This window comes from Cebus imitator, unplaced genomic scaffold (assembly GCF_001604975.1).
Source record: "Cebus imitator isolate Cc_AM_T3 unplaced genomic scaffold, Cebus_imitator-1.0 Scaffold82, whole genome shotgun sequence".
In the NCBI taxonomy this organism is placed as follows: domain Eukaryota; kingdom Metazoa; phylum Chordata; class Mammalia; order Primates; family Cebidae; genus Cebus; species Cebus imitator.
In genome coordinates, this window is record NW_016107397.1 from 4183114 (window position 1) to 4195817 (window position 12704).

General features: G+C 49.8%; 1 protein-coding gene across 1 annotated transcript in view; it reads right to left on the reverse strand.

Annotated features, from left to right (window-relative positions):
• Window positions 1–3417, reverse strand: part of LOC108308026 (zinc-alpha-2-glycoprotein-like) — a 7157-nt gene extending 3740 nt beyond the window's left edge. Inside the window, exons 1-2 of the mRNA XM_017533650.2 lie at window positions 3303–3417; window positions 1150–1410 (exon numbers count right to left, since the gene is read on the reverse strand). Coding sequence (XP_017389139.1) covers window positions 1150–1410; window positions 3303–3378 — 337 coding nt within the window. The 5' untranslated portion in view covers window positions 3379–3417. The remainder of the gene's footprint in view (window positions 1–1149; window positions 1411–3302) is intronic.
• Between the last annotated feature and the right edge of the window lie 9287 nt (window positions 3418–12704).

Below are 12704 nucleotides of genomic sequence, written 5' to 3' on the forward strand. Positions count from 1 at the left end.
GCCTCCCGGGTTCAAGTGATTCTCCTGCCTCAGCCTCCCAAGTAGCTGGGACTGCAGGCATACTCCACCACGCCTGGCTAATTTTTGGGTGTACATATATTTAGTAGAAATGATGTTTCACCATATTGGACAGGCTGGTCTGGAACTCCTGACCTCATGATTTGCCCACCTCACTCTCCCAAAGTGCTGGGATTACAAGCGTGAGGCACCACACCTGGCCAGAAGCCCATCTTATGACACCCACTCTATGATAATTTAACATCAGCAGTTCACCAGGCCTGAGGTTGGCTGCCTTGGGGCCAGCAGTGTGGTTTAGGAGGAAGAGTGCTGGGCTGGGAACACAGGGACAATCTCTACACAGGCTCTGCCACCAGCTCCTCCAACCACAGTCCAGGTGGCCCTTCCCGGGTCTGCATCTTATGGAAAGGAGAAACTTTAGGGTTCCAGGGAACTCTAACAGCCTGCGGTTTTGAATCCAGCACTTCCTGAGCCCCCAGCATGGGCTACCATGTGTGCCGGGTGCTTTTCTCTGTTCATTCCACGCATTTCAACTGAGCAAATATTGGTTGCACCCTGTCCTAGGCGATGGAGCTGCAAGGGAGATCAGGACAGACTGTGACCTCCTTCATGGAATAGACAAAGTTAAATATTACAAAACTGTTTGGAGGTAGGTCTCAATGCTCCAGTGTTTGCAGATTTCAACCAGATATTTTGGGAGCGTCTCACTGTCAACAGCTGGGACAGGCAGAGCCACCAGCTGAGCCCAGGTCTGAGCGACTTGGAGAGTGGCTCACTCTCCAGGCAACCTCCCAGGTCAGGGGTGAGTCTGATGCCTTCTCACTGGGGGAATCAGCCTCTGGTGGGTGGGGGTGTGGAGGTGAGAGGTCAGAGGTGCCTGGGTAAGAAGTGACTCTGCCATCACTTCCTGTGAGCTGAGGCCTGGGATGAGGATGGGGCAATCGATGGGGAAGCGGGGAGCACCTGTGCTGTGGGGTGGGAGGGATGCGGACATGTCTGCGTTTCTGCCGTGCCTCTGGTTCCTCCTCTGGGATTGGGACTGTTTCCATCCTGCTGACCCCTTGCCACTCACACCTGGGGGGCTGCCTCTTGGGTTAGACCTTCCACCCCCTCAGTCTGTTGTTCACTGACCGTTACTGTTGTTGTAATACTGCATGATTTCCTTCAGGGTCTCCAGGAAGAATTCCTCCCTGGCCTTCTGAAATTGGCTCTGCTTCTCCCAGTCCTCCACTCCTTCCACGTGTCTCCATGGTCCCAGGGGCTCAGCCTTCCCGTCTTCACTGTCGTAGCGGAAGAAGGCCTGGTCATTGAGGAAGACAGTGCCCTGCAACCTGTGGATGCCTTTGCTCGGCCTGGACAGCCCTGTGTAGAGATAGGTCAGGGAGTAGTGACCTGCAAGAGAAAAGACTCTGAGGGCTGGGGCCATGAAAGGGTGTCCCGCTGTGGGGCTGCAGAGGCCAGGAGGGGAGGCCTGGCCGCTGCCTCTTCCTCCCACCTCTCTCCTCTGCCGTCACTTCACACCATTGGAGCCTCAGTCAAGGAAACAGCCTCTGCTTTCATGCTGGGGATGATAGTTCAGAGACCATTCTCTGTCTTCACTGCAGAGTTGAATCTGCTTGGCACAGAAGAAGACAATATTTCTCAGCCTCCTTATTGATATGTTGAAACCATGTGACTCAGTTTTGTCAAACAAGGAAGTGAGTGGAAGTGACTGATGTATTTCTTCTGGTCCACGACCCTACTGCCTCTTATCCCTTTACTTGATGACTATGGAGGCCACAGGATGAAATAGAAGAGTCCCAAGATGCAAATAACCTGGATCCCTGAGTCACCTTGGCCAATCTGCATTGAACTTGACTAAGAAACAAACATTTCTAGTCTAACCAGACAAATACACAGAGTTAGAAAGTGTAGGAAGATGAATTTACTAGAAAACTTGAGAAGTGACCCAGAATGGGTCAGCACAAGGTAAGACTAGGATTCCTCTCAAATTCCTGGCATTGCACCTTACATTTTCATGTAAGATGGAAGCTGAGAGAGGGGGACATTTCCATAATTGGTTCCATAGTTAATTTAGAATATAAATTACATGAGTGTTAGTAATGTTGGAGGTCATATGGCAGATTCCTGGTTGAAGTACTGAAGTCATTCTTGTTCACGAATTTCTTAACATGATTAGCCTTTAAATCGGGAGATTTAATCATTAGATTTAAAATCAGTAATGAGTAAAACAGATTACCCTCTATAAGGTGGGTGGGCCTCATCCAATCAGTGGAAGGCACCCAGAGAAAAGGCTGAGGTCCCACAAAGAAGAAAGAATTCTGCTCCAGACTACCCTTGGACTCAGGCCTGCAACACCAACTCTTTCCTGGGTCTCCAGCCTGCTAGCTTGCTTTGCTGATTTAGGACTTTTAGCCCCCAGAATTGTGTGAGCCATAAGAAATGTTAGATAAAACTCCTCTTTTTCTCTCTTTTGTACACACACACGTATATATTTGGTGTGTATATGAATATACAGTGTATATTGTATGTGCGTGTGTATACAATGTATATTAGTTTTGTTTCTCTGGAGAACCCCAAATAATTCAGATTTTGGTGCAGAATGGGATTAACATCCTAGCCACATCCTGAATGTGGTTATTACAAAACGAACATGAAACAGCTATTCTGACAATGTGTGTCATGAATGTTGGACTCACACAGCTGGGAAGCCATTCGCTTCCATGTATTCCTCCTGCACATTCCCATGCCACACACAGCCTCCTGCCCCGTCCTAGCAGTGACTCTTGATCTCTCCAAGCTTCCACTGCCTTCTCTTCAGGCTACTCACCTTCCACACCCACCGCTCCCGTGTCTGAGTGTGGGGTGAGGGCACGGGTTTCCTTCTAGCACCATCCCTCCAGCTGACCTGCCTTCTCACTTTCCCCTTGGGGCTGCTCTCTCTCTCCCTCAGCGTCAGGCAGGAAGCAGCTCCAGGCCTGTGCTTCCTGCTCCGTCCTGGCTGTCTCACCCCAGGCAGGTCACTTGGTCTTTGGAGTCTTTGTTTTCACTGTAAACTAAGGGTTTCAGATTCAGATTCCTGAAGGTCTTATTTAGGGTGAGGGCAGAGGCTCCCTGAATGCTCCTGGGAGTGTGTGAGCGGAGTCAGATGGCATCCTGGGGCACCCGTTCCTACCGGATGCCCGGGAGTCCCAGCTGCATCCGGCCCTTCTCCCAGCCACATGTCCTGTTCCTCACCTCCTCCCAGTCCTCTCCAGCACCCACCCCTTGCTTTCCCCACTCACCATCTTGGGTCCCCTGGGGGACAGCAGGACCCAGAAGGAGTGGCAGAGACAGCAGGATAGGCACCATTTTTACCATTGTGCCTGAGTGGAGGGCACAGGATGATCCTGGGCCCTGGGGCTCTGCCCAGGGGAGTTGAATCTACAGGCCAATGGGAGGGCCAGGACGGGCTCCTCCCCTGACAGTGAGAAAGAAGTATGCACACGCCAGGCTGGGCAGAGGTTGTGCTCAGCGAGTCTATACACAGGACATACAACTGCAGAGCTGAGACAGTTGATCTCTGGACTGAGGCTTTGTGTGTGCTTAGGGTGGAAGGCTGCCAGTGGGTGGGAGGTGTGTGTGACGGGTGGCAGATGCCCGGGATGTGTCGCCCTTCCAGTCTGACACCCTCTGGGGTCAGGACGGGGACTTGAGCGTTGTCAGACCAGCCTTCATCCATGCCTTCTACAAAAACCCTCAACATGTTCAGGACTGGACCTGGGTACACCCCAGCTGGGGTGGGACCCTCGCTGTCCCACATCCGTCCCTGCCAGAGCTGACTGGAGGACGTTCACATCCACATCTCTCCCTCCTTCCTTTCTGTGCCTGTGGAATCCCAGCCTTCCATGATGGAAGCAGAAATAGCACATCCTCCTTTTGCAGCCTCCCTGGCAACAGAACGAGCAGGTGTGCGCGGGCTTTATGCTCAGCAAGCCGAAGCCACCACCTTGGGCATCGGGTCAAGTGTCAGGAGAACAAAGAGGCGGGCACGGTGGACCATGCTTTCTGGTGGTCTCGGCAGGGGCTGCGGCCGCCAGCTCCCGGGAGCAGTGGGGCTGCAGCAGCTGCGGGGGCGTCTGAGCTCCCGTCCCTGGGGACGGTGTTGATCTCGGGCTGTGGCCTCTGCTGCCGCCTGCTGGCAGCTTCTGTGTGTTTACCGGGCCGGTTGCTGCTGTGATTTGGACAGTTCTGCTCCTGTGGAACTCTGAGCCTGGGTTCTCATCCTTTCTGTGGATTCTGAGAGCTAACCAATAAATACGTTTATTTTCTGCTTAAGGTCAGAACTGCACTACGTTTCTAGTAGCGAATGCTCCTGGCGGATACAGAGATTGGTACAAGGATTCTTTCCAGGCAATAGTTGCTCAGGGAAATGGAGGGCTGGGAAGCTGAGGTTGGTTACGTGGCCAGATTGGGGCTGAACGCAGTGATAACCAGGGGTCTGGGGGATTCCGGCAGGCCTGCTGTGCAGGGATAAACAGTTGGCTGAGAGTATCTGTTGTGGTAGATTGGAAGTGTTCATTGAAGGTGTTTACTGAAAAAAAAAAAAGTCACAAAATGGATTAATTTAAAAGGAGCGCTTGCGTCAGGCTTAGTGGCTCACACCTGTAATCCTAGCACTTTGGGAAGCCGAGGTGGAGGATCTCTTGAGGCCAGGAACTCTAGACAAGGCTGGGCATCACAGCAAGACCCCACCCCTACAAAAAAAAAATTAGCCAGGCCTGGTGACGTGTGCCTGTAGTTGCAGTTTTGCAGGAGGCTGAGGCAGGAGAATCACTGGAACCCAGCTGCGAGGGCGCCATTGCATTGCAGCATGGGTGTCAGAGTGACACTGCCTTATTTATATTTTTTTTTTTGTGAGGGAGTCTTGCTCTGTTGCCCAGGCTGGAGTGCAGTGGTGCTATCTCGGCTCACTGCAACTTCGGCCTCCCAGGTTCAAGCAATTCTCCTGCCTCAACCTCCTGAGTAGCTGGGATTACAGGTGCCCACCATCATGCCTGGCTAATTTTTGTATTTTTAGTAGCGACGGGATTTCACCGTGTTGGCCAGGCTGGTCTTGAACTCCTGGGCTCAAGCAATCCTCCTGCTTCAGCCTTCCCAAGGTGCTGGGACTACAACATGAGCCACCATGCCTGGCAGAACTCCACTTTCTGCACGTCCTCGGGAAACCAGTCAAAACCAGTCTGAAGATGGTAGTCATTGATCAAGAGGAAACTCTTTGTGGACCAGCCTGTCATGTTGGAACCGTGGAAATAGGAGAAGGGCACTGCATGTTTGGATGAAGTAAGCAAAAGGGTCTTCGGGCCTTTCATTCTCTCAAGCTTGCTTTTGAGAAAATCCAGTAATGATTAGTAAGGGAAAGGGATGAAGTCTAATGGGGCATGATTCCGAGAGCAGCTTGGCCATAGAGACCCCACCCAGGCGGCGCTGAGGGAATTAAGAAGCAGACTTCCAGATAGAACAGCAAAGTGGAATTATCTGGGTGTCAATAGCCTTCTGAGCTGAGGGCCGCAGGGAGCTGACAGCATTCCGGGCTAAGGGCATTGAAGAGACTTTGACCCACGTGTGTATTCTCTCTGAATAGGTGATTATTAACACACAGGTGTTCTGTGTTTTCTCATAGAACAAAAATAAACTAGGCAGGCAGCTGGTGCCTGCTTACCACTCATCAAAGACAAACTAGAAAGCATTCTCCACGAGGGAGCCACAGGGGCAGGGTCACATAACCCGTGCTTAAAGAACTAGTTTAACGGGCGTGTGATATACACGTAATGTTTACTATTTTAGAACTCCCTGAGCAGTTTTCTGCTTGGGGGTGCTGGCTCGGTTTTCCTTGCCATCGCTCTCCTGGATAACATGGTGAAACCTTGTCTCTACTAAAAATACAAAAACTAGTCAGGCATAGTGATGCGTGCCTGTAGTCCCAGCTAACTTGGGAGGCTGAGGCAGGGGAATTGCTAAAACCTGGGAGGTGGAGGTTGGAGTGAGCCGAGATTACACCACTGCACTGCAGCCTGGGTTACACGGTGGGTGAGACTCCATCTCAAAACAAAACAAAAACAAACAAAAAACCCAAAACCCTTAATGCCTAATTATTTTTTTATTTTTTAAAATATTTTTGTATTTTTAGTAGAGACAGGGTTTCAGCCTGTTGGCTAGGCTGGTCTCGAACTCCTAACCTCAGGTGATCCACCCGTCTCTGCCTCCCAAAGTGTTAGAATTACAGGCGTGAGCCACCGCACCTGGCTAATAATGCCTAATTATTAAACCTAACAGCAACTACCAAGACCAGCTTGGCCGTAGAGACCCTCACCCAGGTGGCGCTAAAGGCATTAAGAAGCAGATGTTGTATTTGACCGGAGCGTAGAAAGTTATCACAAGACAAAAGTATGCCAGATTGCAGGGTCATTTATTATGCCGGCGACCACAGAGGACTCACGTCTCTTCAACCTGTGGTGGCAAAAGGGGGGTGCCACGATTTTTTATACCCGAAAAACCACCTTGGGAGTGGGGGTGAGGGGCGGGGATGGGGATGAAAAGGCTTCAGACATTCCGAGGGCTAGTGGATTCTGTAAATTACCTCCTGGGCAAAGATGAGGGTGGGGGTCTCCGGACATTCCAAGGGCCAGGGGACTTTTGTCATTCCGTTTGTTACTTAAGTGGTTTACAGAAGTCAAGATAAACATTTGTTTACACATTATCTGGTTAAGGTGGAAATCACAGACCTTAGTTACTTATTACAAGTCACAGGAGCCAGGATGGAACTAGCTTGGGCTGATTAGTCTGGCAATTGCCGGTAAGCAAAGGCTAGCAATTCTGGCAGTTACTGATAAGAAAAGGTAAGCAGCTTTACATAGTGGCTAGTTTGCAAAGCAAACTAGCAGTTTTATTTACAGTAGCCAAGGCTAGCAGTTATTGTGAGGAGAATGGGGCAGCCATTTTAACTTATCTAAAAACAGTTTTGCATTTTATAAAATAGTTTTGCTCTGGTTCTGGCTCTAGGCCAGCACAATATCACACAGACACCCAGACAGAACAGCAAAATGGGACTGTCTGGGGGGCCAACAGACTTCCGAGCTGAGAGTGGCTGTCAGCAGGCTGATAGAATTCCAGGCTGAGGGCCTTGAGCAGACTCTGACCCACGTATTCTCCCTGAACAGGTGATTATTATTAACAAACAGGTGTTTGGTATTTTCTCATAAATAAAAATAAACTAGGCAGCTGGTGCCTGCTTATCACTGTCCACAGACAAACTTTAAAATATTCTCCATGAGGGAACCATGGGGGCAGGGTCACATATCCTACACTTAAAGAATTGTTTTAACTGGTGTATGATATTCATATACTGTCTTGCCACTTGAGAATGCCGCAAGCAGTTTTCAACTTGCTGGGAGGTGGCTAAGTTTTCTTTGCCATCATTCTTCTTAGCAAACAATATGTTTTATCATACACTCAGCATTTCTCAACAAGCAACAAGAAATAGGTTTTGTAACCTAATTACCAAATCATAAATCGAATAACAAATTGGGATTCCGACATTCCTGTCGTTTCTACTGATGGCGGGTGTTACCAAGAACTTTGTCGAAGAAAGAAAGAAAACCTGAAATGGCATTTGGAAGGGCTTTTTTGGAGGGGTTGTGGATGAGCAGGACGTTGATCAGGGATAGAATTTCTGGGGGCAGATGGGGACATGTTTGATAAGGACAGGGATGGGGTTTGTCCTGCTCCTTTCTCTCTTCCTAGGGCTTAGCCAATGCTTGGTAGGAAGAAGACAATCAACAAACACTTCCAAAAAGAGATCTCTGGGTGAATGAGTAAAGAAGAAACAGCGCCAGACATATTTGAGGGTTACTGAAGTCAATCTGGTGGAAACAGACTTCCTGAAGACAACTGAGGGGTGGGGTAGGTGGGGGCGATCAATGCAATGTAGGGAGGTTGGAATCAGCTTCTGGGAGCTTCAGTCCAATGGCTGTGTCCGGTTGAGATAAGAATAGCACTGGGTGGTTGCAGATGGAAAACCCAAGCAACAGCTGAAACAAGAATTAGGCAAGGAAACCACAGGATAACAGAACATCCCAAATAATGAAGAGAAAATGGCCAAAACCCTGATCAGGGTAACATGTCCATGACTCTTCTGGGCAAAGCCAAATAAGGGAGAAAGGGGACAGTAATGGGGGTGGTGGGCAGTGTCCCTGCAATCCCCTCCTTTCCCACAATACCTAATGATTATTTCTCTTTAAGGCAGGGTCTCACTCTGTCACCCAGGCTAGAGTGCAATGTGCGATCGTGGCTCATTGCAGCCTTGAACTCCTGGGTTCAAGCAATCCTCCTGCCTCAACCTCCCAAGTAGCTAGGACTATAGGCAGTCTCCATGACATGGACCTAATTTTTATTCATTTTTTTATGGAGATGGGATCTCACTATGTTGCCCAGGCTGGTCTCAAACTCCTGGGCTCCAGTGATCCACTCGCCTCAGCCTCCCAAAGTGCTGGGATTACAGGTATGAGGCACTGTGCTCGGCCAGAATACCTAGCGATTACTCCACTACCTAATTAAAGAAACACCTGTAAAATTAGAAACTCAAACTCTGCTGTGTGTGACTATCCTCACGAGTATGCCTGTGCGCACTTCTGCTTTGCGATAAAAGCTTCTGGCTTTTTGCTTCATTCTGATTCATCCCTGAATTCTTTCTCCAGATGGTGTCAAGAACCTGGAAACTGGCTGTGGCTGGGGTCTCACTGGCATCCGGAGACCCTCCTGGGCCCTCCGACAATGCAATGCCATGCAATGAATGGGGCACGACCATGAGTGTGTCCTTTCTGTCACAGCCTGTGTTCTCCAACTGCCCCATTCTTCTAGGTCAGGGATTTTCCATCTTTCTGTGCCATCTGCTCTTTTGCCAATTTTTCTCAAGGTAATTTTTAATGCATACAATAAGACTCAGTGTACGCAGAGGAAGCCAGTTATTTGGAAACCAGGCCTTTTCCAGCACTCTCAGGGTTGATGGGCTAATCGCAGAGGCCCTCTGCATACAAAGCAACACGCTATTCTAAAGTGACTGGGGGCCCGGCTGGGTGACTCATGCTGGTAATCCCAGCACTTTGGGAGGCGGAGGCAGTTGGATCACTGGAGGTCAGGAGTTTGAGACCAGCCTAGGCAACATGGTGAAACTCCGTTTCTACTGAATGAATACAAAAATTAGCTGGGTGTGGTGACACGTGCCTGTAATCCCAGCTACTTTGGAAACTGAGGCAGGAGACTCACTTGAACCTGGGAGGCAGAGATTGTAGTGAGCTGAGATCTCACATTACACTCCAACCTGGGTGACAGAGTAAGCCTCTGTCAAAATAAAATAAAATGTGACTGGGAATTTTTTTAAACATAGTTTCACTCTTATTGCTCAGGCTGGAGTGCAATGGAGCGATCTCGGCCCACTGCAACCTGCACCTCCTGTGTTTAAGCAATTCTCCTGCCTCAGCCTCTTGAGTAGCTGGGCTTACAGGCATGCACCACCATGCCGGGCTAATTTTGTATTTTTAGTAGAGATGGGGTTTCTCCATGTTGGTCAGGCTGGTCTCGAACTCCCGACCTCAGGTGATCTGCCTACCTCGGCCTCCCAAAGCGCTGGGATTACAAGCATGAGCCACCCGACCAGTGTGACTGGGAAATTATTAAAGAAGATAATTTGTAGCAATGAGACTCTTTCGGTTGGAGCTTCCTATGTTTGCATTTGAAGTTGGTCCTGGCTGTAGGAGAACCTGTGGGTGGTCCTCTGTTGGGGAGACAGGAAGTGACAGTGGAAGGACCCACCTGTGGTTCCCTGGATGCCTTTATTGTCCCTGATGTGCCCAGCAGATACCCCTGGCACAGCCTCACCCCCAGGTCACCTCCCTTGTGGTGCCTTTGTGACCGCCCCCTCTCAGCTGTCCCATGCCCACCTGGTTAGGAACAGTCTTTCAACCTCTTCTTAACAAACTGCCTCAGGCCTTCCCATTGCCTCTGAAATCTGACTCCTAGCAGGAAGTTTTCTCCAAGTGCCTCATGGCTCTGAGCCCCACTCCTCCTCTCCCACACCTGGCCTGGACTGGGTTTCCTCTACCTTGTCCACTCCCGTCCCGCTGTCTTGTTACAGATGAGGCCACATCTGATATTCAAATCTTTGTTAGCCTGGCTGGGCTCACAAGGATTTTGATTTCCTCTTTGATCTGGAGTGTTTATCTTTTATCTTTTATTTCTGCAAGCTGTCATCATATTTCAAAATAATGTTTCTATATTTCCTTCTCTTGACTGTTTTCTTCCCTGGGGCCCTCTGTATTCAGATACACCTTTTTACCCCAGAAGAAGGAAATGTGAATTTCACATAGCCTAAAGGAGTCTAATTTTCAAATAGAGTTTAATTTTCAAAAAGAAGCCAAAGCAGCAGGAAAAAAAAAAAGGTAAGTCTGGGCAAGGTGGCTCATGCCTGTAATCCCAGCCCTTTGGGAGGCTGAGGTAGGGGGATCATTTGAGGTCAGGAGTTCGAGACCAGCCTGACTAATGTGGTGAAACCTCGTCTCTACTAAAATACAAAACATTAGCCGGGTGTGGTGGTGGGTGCCTGTAATCTCAGCTACTTGGGAGGCTGAGGAAGGAGAATTGCTTGAACCCAGGAGGCGCAGGTTGCAATGAGCTGAGATCATGCCACTGCACTCCAGCCTGGGTGACAGAGCAAAACTCTGGCTCAAAAAGAAAAAAAAAAATAAAGATATAGGCTTCAAATTTGGGCTTTCAAGAAAGATGAGATGGTTGGCTCAGAATTCTGAAGACTGAAAATGATTTTCTTCAGGAACCTGGCTTGAAAGATGGATTTTGGAGTAATACAGAATGAATGGCTGAACTTTGGATATAAAGGAAGTTCTTGTCCCACAGGAAGAAAAAGCAGGGGCATAGGCAGGTGGTGCTTCATGAGAAGGTCAAGGTGAGAGCTCTGCTCTGTCTTTTGGGGATGAAACCTGTACATGGCAGTTGGTGACTCAGTTGAATCTGGCTCTGGCACCTCACAATCAGAGGGGCCATAGCCACACCTATGTACCTGAGCAGGGGATGCCTGCACGACTCCAAGGGACAGGGATCCAGGCCATGCTTGGGATCACCCAGGTCAGAGTGTCCAGGAACCATGGCCTCCAGGGGAAACCAAGAGTTTCAGATGAATCCAGTGCTTGGGAGCAGAACAAATGAGAAAATCAAATTACATTTTAAAGCAACAGTTAAAGATACCATCCTCTGCTGTGCTAGAGAAGAAGGTTACTGTTTGTTAGGCTCTGCAGTTTAGACATTAGAAATGTTTTCGAGGCGATCCAATTTTGGGATGTGAGTCAGCTCAGGGCAGGCATTCCAGTGTTCTGTCTCAAAATCCACCACTGTCTGTCTTTGTGCATTGCTTCCCCAGCCTTTCTGATGCCATTGAGGGTAATTTCTTTCTTTCTTGTTTAGAGGTAGGGTCTGGGTCTGTTGGCCAGGCTGGAGCATACTGGTGCAATCCAACTCATCACAGCCTTGACTTCCTAGGCTCATGCGATCCTCCTGCCCCAGCCTCCTCCTGGGAACACAGGTATGCACGACCACGCCTGGCTAGTTAAAAAAATTTTTTTTTTTTTTTGTAGAGACTGGGTCTCCTTTTGTGGCCCACACTGGTCTTGAACTTGTGGCCTCAAGTGATCCTTCTACCTTGGCCTCCCAAAGTACTGGGATTACAGGTGTGAGCCATTGCGTCCAGCTCGGTGAGGGTGATTTCTGAGGTTCATCTGTCTCATGTCAGGCAGAAAGGATGGCTTCTGGGGCTGAGACCCCATGCTGCCTCCAGTCCTTGCCTCCCTAGTGAGGCTGGGAACCCAGGCTTAGATTTTGCAGAAGCAGGCCAGTCAAAATCACAGAGACCCAGCCCTGTAAACACACAACAGCTGCCAGCAGGGGACACGAGAGGGCCAGGGTGGACCGAAGACACCACCAGAAACTGGAACCCGGACATCCCCACAGCTACTGCAGCCCCACTGCCCTCAGTTGCTGGAGTGTGACCACTCCCAAGACCACCAGAAAACACTGTCCACTGTGCCTGCCTCTTTGTTTCCCAGACACATGACCCAATGTCCAGGGCAGTAGCTTCGGCTTGCTGAGCATAAACCCCGCGCACACCTGCTCCTTATATTGCCAGGGAGGCTGCAAAAGGAGGATGCGGCTATTTCTGCTTCCATCATGGAAGGCTGGGATTCCACAGGCACGGAAAGGAAGGAGGGAGAGATGTGGATGTGTACGTCCTCCAGTCAGCTCTGGCAGGGACGGATGTGGGCGAGTGAGGGTCCCACCCCAGCTGGGGTCTACCCAGGCCCATGACCTGGACAGGTTGAGGGTTTTCCAGAAGGCAGGGATGAAGTGTGGTCTGAAAACACACAAATGCCCCTACTGGCCCAGGGATCATCATAATAGGCTGGAAGAGTGGTGCCTCCCAGGTGTCTGCCACCCGTCATGCACACCTTCCACCCACTGGCATCCTTCTGCCCCAGGCACACACATAGCCTCAGTCCAGAGATCAACTGTCTCAGCTCTAAATTTGCATATCCTGTGTGTAGACTTACTCATTACAACCTCTGCCCAGCTGGCTTGTGTATCTT